The following is a 16,286-nucleotide window of genomic DNA, read 5'->3' on the forward strand; positions in this document are numbered from 1 at the left end:
GAAGCATTTAAAATTACCCAATAAATCAGATTTATCTTCACAATCAACAGGTAAATATATTAAAAAGTCTTCTGTCATTTTAGAGAAAGAAAAGACTTTTCATCAACAAGATGAAAGAATAGATTTTTCATTAACAAATAGCAGAGCACTGACAAGCTGAAAAGGTCACACAAAGTAAAATCAAAATACAGGATGCAGCCTTTATATAAAACATCATCTTTTTGATAAGTGGAAAGTACATAGTTCGAAGCCATGCACATGAAATGTTAGATGATGCTCAGCAATTTAGATGCACTGTGTTTTGTAACCTGCATGATCTCCTAGAGGGGGGGGAAAAAAAAAAAAACAAAACAGAAGAATTCTCCAAATAATGGCAAAAGAAAAATATAATCATGTGCTAGCTAGCTTGATGTACAGCAGGAAATCAGCGCAACAGTGCAGCACAGGTACCTTTGCTGGATCTATATGCGGCGGTAAGGATGATGGCTCTTGATCTCTTAGCACTACATGAGCTCCCTCAGTACTTGATGTTCTTAAGGGGCCCGCTTGTGGTTGATAAGAGTTGTAAGGAGCAGCAGTGGGCTCCTCTAGTCTGACATTAGTTAGGTTTACATTAGCATTTACTGCAGAGGTTGATGAGGTTGCAGGGTTTGATTCAGGCGACGGGGAAAGGTAAGGGACTGCAGGTGATGCTTCTGCTTTCTGTGAAGTGTTTAAAATATTTTAAATACACTGCTATCGAATCATTGTATGACTTTTTGATTTATATAAAGTAACTTAAAATTGATGCTTTGATCAACTCAGCTACATGCAGAATGAAATGTACAGAAAGTACCGTGCACTACCACTTCCAGAAATTATGTTGAAAACTTAGAGAAAAATAAAAACATTAAAAAGTAGAATGGTACTTTAATCCTCCTATCTGAAACACTAACATGGGTAGTGCAAGCTGATTCTCCAACTCACTGCAACACATTACTGCTTTTCACAATATTCTTGTATGCATGTAACACTTGTGAGTAGACTACAGAGATAGATTCCTTGTTCAAGAGAAATTATAACCTGAACTAAATGCACAGAGGTCAGTTTATAAAATATTTCCTTACCGGCTGAGAAGCAGTTGTTTTAAATCCTGAAGAATCTATTCTAAGATTTGGCTGTGGCTGAGCTTGAGATGCGTAACTAGTGTAAGTTTGAGTTTCATGATGCATTCCAGAAGAATCCTCTCTAACGGGTTCAGAAGAACGTGTAATAGCAGATTCAGGAGGAGTTCCAACCTCATCATTCAGAGTTTCATCCAGTTCTTGATCAGTATAAGCACCACCTTCTGTATCTGTGTCTTCATAGTCAGATGTATGTCTGCTGTCTGTACTGTACATAGAATATTCACTACCGGGAGCCGAGAGGTAAGAAAGGCGGTCATCGTGTAAATCAAGGTCATCACTCGTAGCACCATCTGCCTGCATCAAACAAAATAAAAGGAGTACACGCTTACTGAAATATCTTTCAAAGTATGCTTTTCTTCTTTTTAGTGAAGAAGTGAATAAATGTAATGTAACATGTAACGTAACATCTATCTTGCTCTGATCCACAACAGAAAGTCCAGTATTTTAAGATGTTAGTAATACTCAAAATCCAGCAGCACAGCAGGTTAGAATTCCACAATTCTGAATATCACAGGGGAGGAGAAATCAGGTTTCAATTGGAAATGTTAATCTTAGATATAAGAGCCTTTTCTGCAGTCTAGCCCTTTATATCAGTGTACTAAGGTGTCAGATGGCTGCCACTGCAAGGAATGGGACAGTACATAGCATCCACTGAAATTACACTGTTGGACATGAAAAGCTTTACTTAAAAGCACTGTCTTCATACTGGAATCACTAGCTTGGAGGTTGATCTAAGGTGAAATGAGTTCTGTGCGAGCAAAAATAAATAGCCCAAATATTAAGAAAAAAATGTAATGATAATACATTGACTGTTGGCTTACTTGAAGTTGGTATTCCTCTTGAAATTAGTTCCTCAATAGAATGCATCTAACGTACATAGTAAAACACATTGCTTCAGAAGACAACTGGAGTTGTAGTGGGGAAAAGGATTCTAACTTTCATATTTTATATTTGTGTTCTCAAAATTGAGAGAAGGCAAAAATCAGAAAGAATATGAAGATATTGCTTGCTTTTAATATAAAAAAAAAAAAAAAACAACACAGTAATTCCAAGGATAACCCCAGCCTCTAGCACAGATGCAACAGAGCATATTGATGTTTGAAGCTTTTATGAGTATTGGCTGCTTTTTCATGCAAAGCAATAATATATCCTTCAGCAAAAGGTGTCAACAGGCAAATGCTCCCACTGTTACTGCACTGCTACATGCACAAGGAGACAAGCATACAGCCCTCATTAACAGAGTAACTGCAGTAATACAATGACAAATCAGTTTAAAGTAGTTCATGTAGTCATGAAGCATTACTATTTTAGATCTTCAAATGATCATTAAAATCATGAGAAAAAAAAGGAAAACAGATTCCATTCTAGAAGCATATACTCATAACTGCAACATCAATAACTTAATAAACTGGTACAGTTATGTCACTTCATCTCTCAACCAACCATACAATTATTTCTTACCTTTCCCTCAGAAACCCACACCAGTTGGTTCTGTTGTTGCTGAATTGCTTCTTTTAGAGCTCCATACCATCCTTCGTTCATTGAATTCAAGTTAATGGTAGCTAGAAGTAGAGCAGGTTAGTTTGACTTTCAAATTCTGTAGATTTTTGAGAATAATCTGTACCACCAGTACTAAAATCAAAGTTGTAAGATTTAAGTAGTAAATTACATATCAATATTCAAAGCAACCCTAAAGCCCGATGTGCAAAGAGTTAAAAATAAAGTGAAGCTTTAGTTTAGTCAGACTAAGAAGTTTTTTTTACGTCCTCCTCCTATTTATTCCATGTCTGACTGGAACTGATGGTCATCTTGCAGTGCCACCAGATTTTTTTTTATAACGTCATTTTGATGTTTCAAATAACTTTACATTTGTTCAGTTGTGGGCATAAACAACTCACACACCAAGGGACTGTTAGTATTTGAATGGGGAAGCCTCAACAAGTTCACAACTAATTGTCTGTATTTGTAGAAGCATGCGCATTTGTTCTGACAGCTTCCCACTCTTGGAGTCAAAAGCAAGCCTGCGTGAACTAGGATAGAAGAATAAGGCAAGCAACCAGTAGATAGGCATTAGGTCATAGTAAGAGCAGGAAAAAATGCCATGGAAGAAAAGGAGAGCCTGATAAACAGCTAATGGAAAACAAACTAAGAGACGCATCTGTACTCCTCTAAAGGAAGAGAAGCAAGAGAAAAAAGCCAGAGGAAAAAGGAACCGTGGAGAAAAAGCTATGAATATACAAACTAAACATATTGAGTACAATTATATTCACTATTAATTGTAATGCTAGTGCATTAATAAGTTATTAATCACTGCGTACTGTAATTTTCAAAATTGGCTTAATTTCAAGAAGAAAAATTGACATCCAGTCACCCAGCATTAAGAGCAAGTGTAGGTAGCCATTTTTGTACTACAATGTAAAAAAAACTCCTGCTGAGGTCTGGGTACAAGTTACTCATCACACTTCTCTCTAAATTATCATGGATTAATTAGTATTGCTTTTTAATTGCTTACTTGTAAAGAGGTGGTGATTATTTTTCCGTAGCTTGTGAGCTCTTTCATACAGCTTCCTGGCACTTTTTCGTGATTCTGGGCACAGCCTCATTCTCATAGTCTTCACACCCTGCTTAGAATCAGGGTTCAGAAACACTACAATAGGATACCACTGTGCATAATTCAGACGGTCCACTGCATTAGGAGTGACATCTAGTAAAGCGTGTTTGTCCTGTTACGATAAAGAGCAGAGAGAAGGAAATGAAGCACTCTGTAAGTTTTTTTTCTAGAAATTTATCTTGTATTACCTTTACAGAGTTTATTAATTCAAAGGACTAACTTAAATCCTTTTCTGTTTGAATAACCAGACCAACTGAAGTACCAGGCTACATGGGCACACCTTTCAGTTATGTAGTTAGTTCTACAATTATTTTATTTTTAATATTCAGCTCCCTACCAAAAAACCTTAGCTCCCTGAAATAAGCAGTATCTACAAAAAAGCATTTAACTAAAAAATATGCAAAGATTTGACTAAGAAAAAAGGAGAGAGTCAAACATAAGACCACCACCCACTTTCCACATCAAAAAAAATCTCCGCATGCAAGAACTTCAACAGTTTTCAACCACTGCAAGATTCATATCAAGTACATAGCACACAGTAACCCCACTCTGCTGCTAAAATAGCTCCTGTTTAGCTATCAGAAAGGTTTACAGCTGGTTTTTAAGTTATAAACTAATAGGGGAGAATTACAGCCTCAAATTATGAGCTAAGATAAGAGGTTCTCATGATATTAAGGAAGTGAGAATGAAAGACCCTTCCCTCTACCTTCTGCAGAAAATTCTAAAATTACAAATAAATAATCAGGAGGGGTAGGGGACATGCTGTGGCTGTAAGCAAAACAGGATGAGACTTAGAACAGCTGCAAAGGAGAGGGAACAACACTCCTTGGAATAAAGCCTAGAAATCCTTTTAGATTGCAGTTATGAAGATGAAATTTATTTTTCACGTTAATCAACAGAAGATGAGAAAGCTTTGGTTGTACTTGTATCTTTAAAAAAAAAATCAACATTTTATTTAATGAACCAGTTTTCTTCCTGGGTTAGACATACAATGGCAGTAAAAAGACTTACTCTATCAATTATCTGTTTTATCGTATGAAGACGAATAATGCCAGAACTACGTTGGTCAGTACCAGCATCTCTTGGTTCACTTTCTGGTAGAGAGGAAACAGTAAAAATCTGTTGTAAGTCTACAACATACTCTGCATTTCCATACTAAAATAGACCAAACTATTTATCACTCAGCATAAATTCAGGTTGAGAACACTCTTCTAGTTTTAAAACACAAGAAACAGCTACCCACCCATTTGGCCACAAAAATCCCAACACCTTTGCAGAAGCACTTAGGAGTTAGATAATGTACTGAATTAAAATTTAATTTGGGAAGGCCACAAATAGAACAAACATTACTTTTGCCTGCAAAGAATCATCATCAATTAACCAGTGAGAAAGCTTTATATAAAAGTCTGTTACTTAATACTGTTAACATTTTATTACTTTAGTTATTAATGTGTTTAACAACAGAATAACAAACTAGCAAAAGAAATATGGCTATTTCATAGCTGCATGAAAAGTCTCTCTCACACTTACTTGCAATTTGAAAGATATCTGGTTCTTCTCTGGCTAGTTTCTCCCGTGCAACATCAGCTATTGGACCAAAAATGGTCACTGGTCTGAGAAACCCAGCTAGATTAGAAAGGAAAAAAAAAACACATAGATCGCTTAAAACAAATGCAACATACTTTGAAATACATGGACGAATACAAAGCAAACTCCACAACTTGCTAGTCTGCTACAGTAAATATTTAAGAATAAAACCATACCTTCCCGAAGAACAACTCTTTCATAGGCAGGGAACTTTGTCTGAACAGGCTGAGCAGAAAGATCTTCTCTACTTTTTCGGAGATTTCTTTTTGAGCTACGCAAACCTCGGAATCTCCAGAAATCCGCTCGATCTCCTCCTGCTGTCTTTGGAAGCGTGTACTGTACACTAGCTAGTTGTTCAGCTCTAAGACAACAGCAAAACAGCAAAACCCAACAAGTTACAAAAGAAGCCAGCTTCTGATGCTTGCCTACTATCTGCTGAATCAAGTTTTCCTTGCTTCTGTCTTAGAAAACTTAAGAATGAAATACACAGGTCAACATCAGATTTCTAAAGCTTTATCTAGCTTTGAGTCTTGCATTCAAAAGTAAGTTCTGTTACAGCTGCTTCTTTTTTCCTGTGCATGTACAAGAGTTGAAATAAAATCATGGACTAGCTATCCAACATCAATTTGTTTTCTGTTTTAACAGGCACTTTTTCCCAACCAATGAACAAGTTCTACAGACTGATGTCCATCAGACCCATCAAGCTATACAGATGGGTAATTAAAAAGTGTAGTTTTCAAACAGCAGTACAAATACTTTAAGGTCGTACCTGTTTTTGTTAGGTATGATACCTCTTTCAACTTCCTTATGATTCTTGCCAATTCGAATCGCCAGCCATGAACCCAGTTTGCCATTATATAGAGTGTCCACAACCCGAAACACTTCACCTTTGTTGAAGCTTAATCCATAAGGAGATTCCTTTTCATATTCAAAATGAGTTCTGATATAGAAAGAATCCCCTACATCAGACTCAACAATGCGACGATAAACTAAAAAAGAAAAAAAACTGCTGTTATACTTGTCTCAGTGAATTGCAGTCACAGTGCTCGCAAAAAGGACTTAAAGCAGTGTTTCATCTTCTCTTAATTCTCCTTGTTTTAAATATTTAAGAAAACCTTAATGACTCAGAGCTTCTGTTTTAAGCTGTATAACTATTACAAAGAACTCTACAAATTCAATTCTGCTGACAGAAATTTGCTATACTATAACTGAATTCAGTATAAACTGAATCCAATTCCCCTGGAAGGAAAGAATCTCACTGGGAAAGAAACTGGTAAGTACCCATTTTCAACAGAATAGCATAAAACTGACTCTCTCCTGCCCTTCTCCCCCTACCCCCAACATTTATTGCCAACAATTTCATTAAATGCTGGTTTAAAAAAAAAAAGAAGAAAGAAAAAAACTGTTGTAGTTTGCTTTTGGGGTTTTTGTCTTGTTTTCTTCTTGTTTTTTTTTCCTTATTTAAGAAAAAAATTACTACCATATCAACCTTTAGTCCATTTGAAGCAGTAAACTATTCCAAAGCCAAAAGAACTTTTAATAGCCTTTGTAAGATGCTAATCTCCTGCTAGCCAATAATTATCTTTTCTTAACTATATATTTTTTTTAATCTGATTCCAATCAATCCACTACACTGTCTCTGATGTACTTACCATCTTTCTTCTTCTGTGCCAAAATGGTTACTTCTTCGCCTTTAGGGAGATCAAGCAAAAAAAGGACAGCTTCTTCTCTGATGATATTTGTGAAGTCTACGTTATTAACCTAGCATCAATGAAGTAATCAGTTTGCTTTAGCATACATTCATTTAATAGACACACAGCAACATAACAGGTAAACTGAATTAGTTTATTGCTGAGGTTGTTTACTCAGCTTAACATATATGCACACCAAGGACATGGATCTCAAGAAGAGACAGCTCTTAGAAATACTACTGTTTTAGAAAAGTATAACCTCTGGAACATGAGACAGCTGCTCATTTTGACTTCTTTAGATCAATATTATGGAGCATCTATAAATATCAGTAATATTAACTGTAATACACAGAAGCCTACTTGAGAATCTAGTGGGACCCAACAGTTAGAGGCATTTTCTTTGAACTGAGTTTAGTCTCAGAAATTGAACATGAGACTTACAAACTTTCCCAGCAACAGTAAAAGGAAATTCTGCTGCCAAGTCATCTAATAAACATGCACTAAAGAAATAAAGTCCACTTAATACGATAGAACATGCTATTACATTCAACATACCCTGAGAATTTGGTCTCCTTCCTCTAATCCTTCTTTTGCCGCAGGGCTGTCCTCCAGAACACCAGCTACAAATATGCCAACATCATTGCCACCAGCGAGCCGCAGGCCCACACTATCTCCTTTTCTGAATTTTACCAGTTTCATGCTTGGCCTAGAGATTAAAAATATATTCCACTTAGAATTGTGTATATGTATGTATGTGTATATGTGTATGTGTAGGTATACATAAAGTGTTTGAGTAATTGAATGTCAACATGCAAAAATTTGCCTACTGCTTCAACTGGAGAATATTATGTATTATACTGACTATCATCAATTGCTTATCAACTATACCATTATACAACAGACTCATCTGCAGCGCTTAGAAATAACAAAAAAAAACCAACAACTTAATTTACTAGTACAGCAAAGTTTGTCTTATGTTAATACAGTGTTTTAACTGAGACATTTTGACACACTCTTCCCAAAGTGTTTGGCCCTTTGGAAGAACTGTGCTAGTACAGAGATTTGTTCTGGTTCTTCAAGGAATAAAATGTACTTACCTGAAATAGAATCTACTCTCATGTACACCGATGTCCATAAAGGAGATTCAGTTGAATTAGACTCACTTGCATACCATGACTGTACATTTCTGTGATTATTTTAGTTGGCCTCCAATAATTACAAGAGTAAAAGATTTTTCTGAAATTCTCATTCCACTATTTTTGAATAGAGGCATCCAAACAGCATGCTGGACCTCACACCAGGCCATTTATAAACGTTGTTCATTAACTTGGAAGAAATATTGTCTTGCTAAAGGCCTAGGCAATAAGACTCAAATAGAATTCAGTTTCATTACCGAAGCATTCCATCTTCATGGGTTGAATTGGGTAAAGGACCATCAGACGGACTGACTGGTAAATCCACATCTGGCTGACCTCCTTGTGCATATACTGGCTTTGGTTCTATTAAAATATAGAAGACATTGAATGTCCATTTGGGCATTTAAAGATGAGAAAATAAAGCTTAACTTCAGAGCTTCTTCAGTAGTCTTCCTCTACCCACCAACCCACTTTATGATAGAAACTTAACATTGGGAACTTACAACAAGAAACCTTGTCAAAGCAGGGCTCCATCAACTTCACAAAACTGCGAGAACTAACAGATTTTATGCTCTCTCAAGACCATTTTCAGCCTTACTCCTTCCTCTAAGTTAGGCACACTTAGATGTGTCTAACATAACTTTCCACATTTAACAGTACCATGTCCAGTCCTGGGCAACCCAGCTCAAAAAAGACAGGGATGTCATGAAAGGAGTTCAGCAGAGAGTCACAAAGATGGTAAAGGACCTGGAACATCTCCTATTTGAGGAAATGCTGAGTAACCTTTCCTCAGGGTCTGTTGAAGGAGCTCTGTTCAGCTTGAGGGAAAGACAACTGAAAGGGGATCTGATAAATGTTTATATCTAAAGGCAGATGAGAGGCAAATGGGTGAGGCCAGGCTCTCCTCAGCGGTGTGTAGTAATAGGAAAAGGAGAAGTTGCATACAAATATGTGGAAGAACTTCACCGTAAGGACACTGGAACAGGTTGTCCAGAGGGGTTGTGGAGACTCCTTCAATGGAGATATTGAAGACCTGTTTGGACACCTACATTTGTGACCTACTGTAGGGTATCTGCTTTAGCAGGAGGGGTTGGGCTCTCTCTCTCGAGTTCCCTTCCAGTCCCTGCAATTCTGTGATTTCCCCCATTAAAGAATTCTTTGATTTATGAAACAAAAGTACTTCAAACAATAGAACTACTGCTGCAGAACTTGAGGACAGCAAATTTCAGTGTGTACTGTGGTGCAGTTGGCTCTTAAACATAAATACTTATGGACTCTGCTGCATGGATCCTCTGGAATTACTGAGAAGAAAATATCACTGCAATCATCCACCAGCAGTGGACACTATTACTGTCTATTATCTGCCATATGGTTGCACGTGTTACAAGTATTTGTATTTAAAGCATTATCTTGATGCACTTGAAAGAAGCCGACTTCAAACTATGCTATCTTCAAACTAGGCTAATGCTCCTTTCTGCTTAATCTAGCTATCAAATCACCTTCTTTTCAAATCACCGAGTAGACCAGCTTGAAATAGAGAATTTCAGACAATTTGATAATGTACTTCTTCTAATGCAATTTTTTTCTTTACTGTACAATAGCATAGCATTTTTTCTTTAAGTCTTTAGTGATCTAAGCCTTTAATGACTGCTCTCAAGAAATACTCTCCTTCCATTCCTTCCTTGACTCAGTTATGACAGACTTTTTGCCCTTAGTCTAATAAGGAGTCACAGAACTCACCAACTTACTTTTCTAATCATATTTTTATTACAGTCTTTGAAAGAGCCTCCTCATTTCTCTAGAGCTTTCTCTGAGGCTACTAGAGAATCAGGCCCTTTATTACACCGTTTTATTTCAGACCATACATAATAATAATTTTATCTGCAGAAAAGTATGTATTATCTTTATGTACTGGCCTATGACTTTTCCAGACACCACCTCCCTTACAAATCGATTTTTCTCCCCACTCATCCAGGAATAGCACACTTCTTTTTCCCCACTAGCCAAAAAGACAACCTCACAGCACTTATTAGGTATTTGGCAGTCCCTCAAACCAATAATGTTACTTTCAAATGAGAAACACCCTTGCAGTCCTATCCTGACTGATTCTGTATTATGCCAATTATTTTTCATTGTGTTATAGAAATACTGAACTAATATTTTAGGTCTCTCTTGCTACACTATCCTTTTTCTATCTTGGTAAACAAAGACATAACTTGCACCTTTTATTAACACTACTGCAAAGAACTATCACTGATGACAGCCTTGTTAAAGGCCAATGCATCAGAAAACCCACAGTACTCATGGTTCAAAATCTTTTAGAGCCTATCAATATCATAACTCCTTCAATTCTTCACTGAGTAACAGAACACTACATGCAAAAGTCTCATTTTTCATCCCTTAAGTTGTCAAACGTTTTCAAGCTTGAATGTGCTTTTTCTCGTTCTACAGCCTTTCAAGGGCAGCTCTGCCTAAATTAGTCCATGACTATAGTTGAATGCTACAGGAAGAATGCATTTCAGGATGTTTTAAGTTTTGCTTGGGAACAGTAGTTTTGAAAAAGCTTACCTTCACCATTAATCAAATATACTCTGCTACTAGTAACGTATAAGAACCAGACTATTGCTTGACAGAGATCTATTGTAACCTTCTTCTAGAGAAAATGACAAAAAAAACGTCTGTGACTAAAACAGTTATAGCTTTAAGCACTGAAGTTTGAGTCCACAGAGTGGGCAGATCCCTCAGTTGAGGTTTTCATGACCAAAACTCTGAAATATAAACAGGCTTAAGTAGTAGTTAGAACTTGTTCTGTTTTAAGACTTCAGTAATTATTTCACAGCTATATGAGAGCAAAAAAAATCTCTGCTGATCATCCATTCTCAGCAACATGCTGAATTAACACATTTAACATTTTTACCTGGGAGTGGTGGTGTTTGTTTTTCGGTTCTTTCAACTGCCACCTCTTCCATAGTTTTAGAAATATCATCTGCATTCTTTACAGGTGTAGAGACGGCTCCTGGTTTAGTTACTCTTTCATCTTCTCTGCTTCGAAGACTATATTAGAAAAAGAGATTTCACTCTGCATATAGAATTATTTCTCTGACCTTGAACTGCTAGGATAAGTAATTATCAATTACAACATTTTGCTCTCCTACTCCTATGGCTAGTATGGTCTTGATATTTTTACCATTTCAAAATCTGAGCCTTTTGTCTCTAACTTTATGTCAACAAAATAATAAGATAAGTGTCTACATAAGGCTGTTTTGAAAAAAGAGTGACATGGTAAAACAGACTACTGCCTTTCCTGCACCCTGCTTCAAGCAAGCAAGTTGTACAAATGGGCTGTAGAAGAACATAAGAAGCAAAGAAAAGAAGGGGAGAAGAGCAATTATGATCCTTTTTTTTCCCCTCTCCCTGCAAAGGTCATGGATTTTCAGACTTCACCCCAGGTTTCACACTAATGTGGCAGTTCCCCTGGAATACAGGTGCTGCCATTGTGGCTCTTGGTAGAGCCTTGCAGAGAAAAAAACAGGTATTGTAGTATATTGTAGAGAGGTTACTTTGCTACCAGCTGGACCATAACAAAACTAAACAGAACACTCCAGCTTGCAGCACGTACTAACTGTTACACTATCACCTGCTGAAAGTGAAATAATTTAACAGGGTAAAAGCAGAGTATTAATTAGCAGTTGGAAAAACTGAAAAGAATGGCCTTAATTCCAGAGTACATACATCCTACACATCTACGAATTTGTGAGAGTTGATGCATAAGCAAGCATAAGTAGTATCTGAGGGGACATTGACACCAACAAACAACAACTTACTAGATGACATCATATCTCCTGTCTTACAGGAAGAGAGAAGTCAAGTCTGTCACTACTAACAGTAGATGGTGCTACTGGGCAATAATGAGTCTCAGTTTTCATTAAGTATACACATATTTAAAAAAAAAAAAAAAATCTATTACACAGAGAAAGGCTATTTAACCAGAACCACTACCTCAAGAGTTAAGTAGGACTGAAAAAAACAAAAACAAATAGTTCATCTCAAGGTTTGGATGAAACAATAAAAGAAACAGTAACTATCTAAACACAAGCAGAACATGCTTTCATGAAGGAACATGAAGTTTGAAATATCAGAAACAAATCTCAGCTTCAGACATACTAAGACCCTTCTCTACTTCCTTCTGCCAGACTTTTAAAATTCTGCCTGAAGTCAACTAAAATAAAAAAGAAAACAATCACCAAACTTGTAAACATTACAATGATCTGGAAAGACATAGGCATCTTTCCACTGTAATCAACAAGATCCTTATAAATATTTGGTGAACACAAATACAGTGAGCTTTTTTCTTATAAATTCTTCTGGCTCTTTCAGAGTTGATAAAAATGATGTCAAAACAATTTTGGCTGGACCATCAGGGCTAGCAAAATGAAACAAACATTGATTTTTCTACTTTCTCTTCCCTATCTTCATTGTTACAAAAAGCAGTATTTTTCCTACATCTGGGTCATTGAAGCCAGACAACTGACATACATTTAAATGCATAAGTGTCTTATAAAGACAGAAAGCTACAACTAATTCCCTTCCCCCAGACTGAAGATTTTTTGGGCACTAATGAGTTGATTTTGCCATGAACCCTTTCTACCTGTTTCTTTGCATCTCCTAACACTAAATAGAAACAAGTATTCCGAAATTCTGTTTTCCTTTGACAACAAAAGGAAAAAAAAAATGCTGGAGTTATTAGAAAACAAAGGTTATTTTACTTTTCATCTTCACATAGTCCCAAACCACTAATTTTAATGCAGCTTTTATTCCTGCTATAAATGCCACCCTTAGCACACACATCACCAAAACCTTAACTAGTTCAACAACGTGTAATCTGCAACAGTAAGACTAGACAGGTAAGAAAGAATATATGGAATAGAATATATACAGTACTTCCTCAAAGTACTCTCCAGCCCAGGGAGCTCATTCTGGCTTTTTTTAGCACAGTTCTTAACGTACTCTACAAAGTTATCCCACGTTCCCTGAAATTCTATGTATAAGATACATTTTACCTAAATAGTTCTTCAAAGTTATAACTATCTTCTGAAACTATACTTCGCTGTTAAAACTCAGAGCTCCTCCTCCTCAAAGCCAGGAGATAATCCTCCTTATATTTTACTGAGTACCTAGTTCATTATCAGCTGACTAAAAGTTCTCCAAGTCTCCACAGCTACAAACATTTGTCTGTATTTGTAGTTTCTGTGGTTGCTGGTGTTTGTTTAAGCCCCTTCAATGTGGAACAACAACTAGTGAGAGTCAATCTAAAGCTCCTACAGAAACAGACCCAGCTGCTCATCCACAGGCAGAGACATCTCTCCATACTTCTGTCAAGTTTGGAAACCATTACATTTATTAAAAGCCAATTCTGAGTTTGATGGTTCATACACGGGATAATGCTGCTAGATCTGTAAAGACCTGAGCTTGGACTGGATTACCACAAAACCCAATTGCTTTACATCAGAATGCACCATTTTCTCAATCCTTTTCAAAACTTGACAATGGATAATTTGCAATTCTCCATAAGCAAAAAAATGAAGTGCAACTGGTCCATGTTCTATCATTTAAACAAACAAACAAAAAAAAACCACCACGACATCTCTGAGCTTCCTCTGAACTAAAGAAAACTACAAATGATATTTAACACCTTAGCACCACGTACAACTACAATCGTTATAAAACTTCTATATAGAGGAAAACTGCAGTATAAAATACTGAAATATGGACTACAGTCAAGATCCTACCAGGCACCAAAGCAATACTGAAACAAATGTACTGGCATATGTCTGTGCTGTAATGCACTTCTTAAAAAAAAAAAAAAAGTCAGTCTGCAGTTAAGCTCACGTGAAAGGACTGAGAGGATTCCTACAGAATTTCCCTCCTCATCAACACACAAACACTTAGCATAACAGCACAATTTCTAAATAAAGACTAATTATATTCAATACATTTTAACATCCTTCTTGATTTTAGTTTGATTTTTTTTTTTTTCACCTTTCCTTCCTCAGCTTATTCTCAAGCTTTCTCCCTTTAATTTTTCCACCATATTTTTAACAATGAAGCACTGTTACAAACACAGTGCTACCACAGCAAATCTGAACTTGCACAAATAAGTACTACAAGAAGCAGCTGCTTTTAGCATGTTCTTTATGTGGTTCAGGGCCCAACAGATTTTTCTGACCTCAGAAGAGATATGTCCGACAGGAAGCCAATCCATGCTGAGGTAGCTCCTGTTCTTAAAGCAGATAACAGAATCATTCACAGTTAACTTTGAAGTTCCTTCTCAGGAAGGATTTAATTCTTGGACAGCACAGTCAGTAGGGAGGAAGTGACCATCCATGTAAGCCACTGTAATAGAGGAGGAAAGCACTAACACAAGTAAATTGTAGTTCAGTTTTGATGGATTTTTTTCTTCCGTCCGTCAGCCATTTTCACATGGCATTAGAAATGCATGTTGAGAAATACAAGTTTCGTCTCTTAGAGGAGCGCTACAGCCCTTATAATCAAAGATTTTAAGGTGTCTCCCAGTCCAACAGTGCATCCAGGAGAAAGTCAAAACTACAAAACCACCAAATCAATTCTGTTGATATAAAGGAACTATTCAACAGAATATTCCTAAATGTTGATTTTATGCTTTAATCCCATCTTCCCTTCCTTCAAAGGACTCAGAAAAATAGTTTCCAAACCTGAACATCTCAACAACAAACAGCAGCAACACGTTTCCCTTCATGACATTCTCAGACAGCCAAGCATCATATGACAAAGAGGATACAAATTTCCCACAGTGCCTTCAACAAAACCAAGGCCATGGAGCTATAATCTCTCACTAAAGGAATATTTGAGGGGGTAGATTTATTTATTTAAACATAAAGAAACGAAAACAAAGTAAGAGCTCACTTGCATTTTTTTCTGGGATGCCACAGGGAGCAAATTATCACAAAAGGACAAGGGACTCTACATTCATTGTGTTGTTCTTGCCTATGGAAGCAAGAATTCAATCCATCTAGTACAAGATAGAAAAATGTATGGCTGAACTTGCATTCTTCTAAATAATGGGATTCTACTAATTACTAACAGCAGCTAAGCCACTCTAGAATAATAACTCTAGAATAAGCAGAAATTTGTATTTGTACTTCATTTGAACTGTTAGGTCACAGCTAAAATGAACTTTGCAACAAGATAGGTGATAGCTATTGAGCTAGCCCTCCTTGCATTCCAGCTGTTTTAGCTCTCATGGATATTTTACTGAGCTGTGAAGTATGCACTTCTAAAACAAACGAAGAATCATGGCACCCCTCAGTCTGGAATCCAGCTCTTAAGCTTTTTTCACTTGCATACAGCTCCTACTTGAAAACAGACTTTCCTGCCTTGTGGTCTCTCTCAACAATGTATACAAATAGGTATGCATGCATGCAAGAGCCATCTTGCAGATTTATTAACCCCTAGAAGATATTAAAAATCTTGAAGCACTCTCCCCCTTTGGCAAAAAAAAAAAAAAAAAAAGTTAATAAGCAATTGGGTCTATCTTAGTTTTATCAAACAGCTAGCAGCAATTTGTTTTTCAGAGCTTTTGATGCCATTTTAAAATACAGGCTCTGAATTTGAAATTCATAACAGTTTTTGTTCTGTCAGCTGGAAGCATTAACGGAGAAGTCCTCACACTATAAAAAACAAATTTGTTTAAAATCCTATTTTTATTTTATTTTATTTTTTAACTTTCTATTGCTAATTAGAGTACCCATTTCCAAAACTATGCTGCACAAATTAAAAAAAAAGGCAGATTCGTTGTCAATAGTAACATTTCAGAAGAAATGGCAGAAGAAAATATTCTAAAATATACAATAGATCATTCATCGCTGAGTTCATATAAAATTGGAAAAAAAAAATAAAAAATGACTGACTGACTTCAGAGTTATCACCTGAATGCCCCAATACCAACTCAAGTTTTTAAAACTACATTCCCAAATTACATCTGCTGAAAAAAAAAACTCCTTATTTTGCAGGAATTAAACTTACTTAGATTTAGTAACTTTTAAAGAAAGGTAGCAAA

General features: G+C 36.4%; 1 protein-coding gene across 8 annotated transcripts in view; it reads right to left on the reverse strand.

Moving 5' to 3' along the window:
- The window catches only part of TJP1 (tight junction protein 1), a 156,975-nt gene that overhangs the window by 16,570 nt on the left and 124,119 nt on the right, over positions 1-16,286 (reverse strand). For 6 of the 8 annotated variants that reach the window (XM_085234407.1, XM_085234406.1, XM_085234405.1 and 3 more), the window contains 12 exons: positions 11,109-11,245; positions 8,449-8,554; positions 7,611-7,761; positions 7,017-7,125; positions 6,134-6,353; positions 5,541-5,725; positions 5,308-5,403; positions 4,789-4,871; positions 3,679-3,889; positions 2,628-2,728; positions 1,107-1,460; positions 451-702 (listed from right to left, as the gene is read on the reverse strand). In XM_085234407.1, the coding sequence (XP_085090533.1) occupies positions 451-702; positions 1,107-1,460; positions 2,628-2,728; positions 3,679-3,889; positions 4,789-4,871; positions 5,308-5,403; positions 5,541-5,725; positions 6,134-6,353; positions 7,017-7,125; positions 7,611-7,761; positions 8,449-8,554; positions 11,109-11,245 (2,005 nt within the window). The remainder of the gene's footprint in view (positions 1-450; positions 703-1,106; positions 1,461-2,627; positions 2,729-3,678; positions 3,890-4,788; positions 4,872-5,307; positions 5,404-5,540; positions 5,726-6,133; positions 6,354-7,016; positions 7,126-7,610; positions 7,762-8,448; positions 8,555-11,108; positions 11,246-16,286) is intronic. The other 2 variants (XM_085234412.1, XM_085234408.1) reach the window with 1 other exon arrangement.

The sequence above is a fragment of the Meleagris gallopavo genome, chromosome 12 (genome assembly GCF_905368555.1).
Source record: "Meleagris gallopavo chromosome 12, MGAL_WU_HG_1.1, whole genome shotgun sequence".
Lineage (NCBI taxonomy): Eukaryota > Metazoa > Chordata > Aves > Galliformes > Phasianidae > Meleagris > Meleagris gallopavo.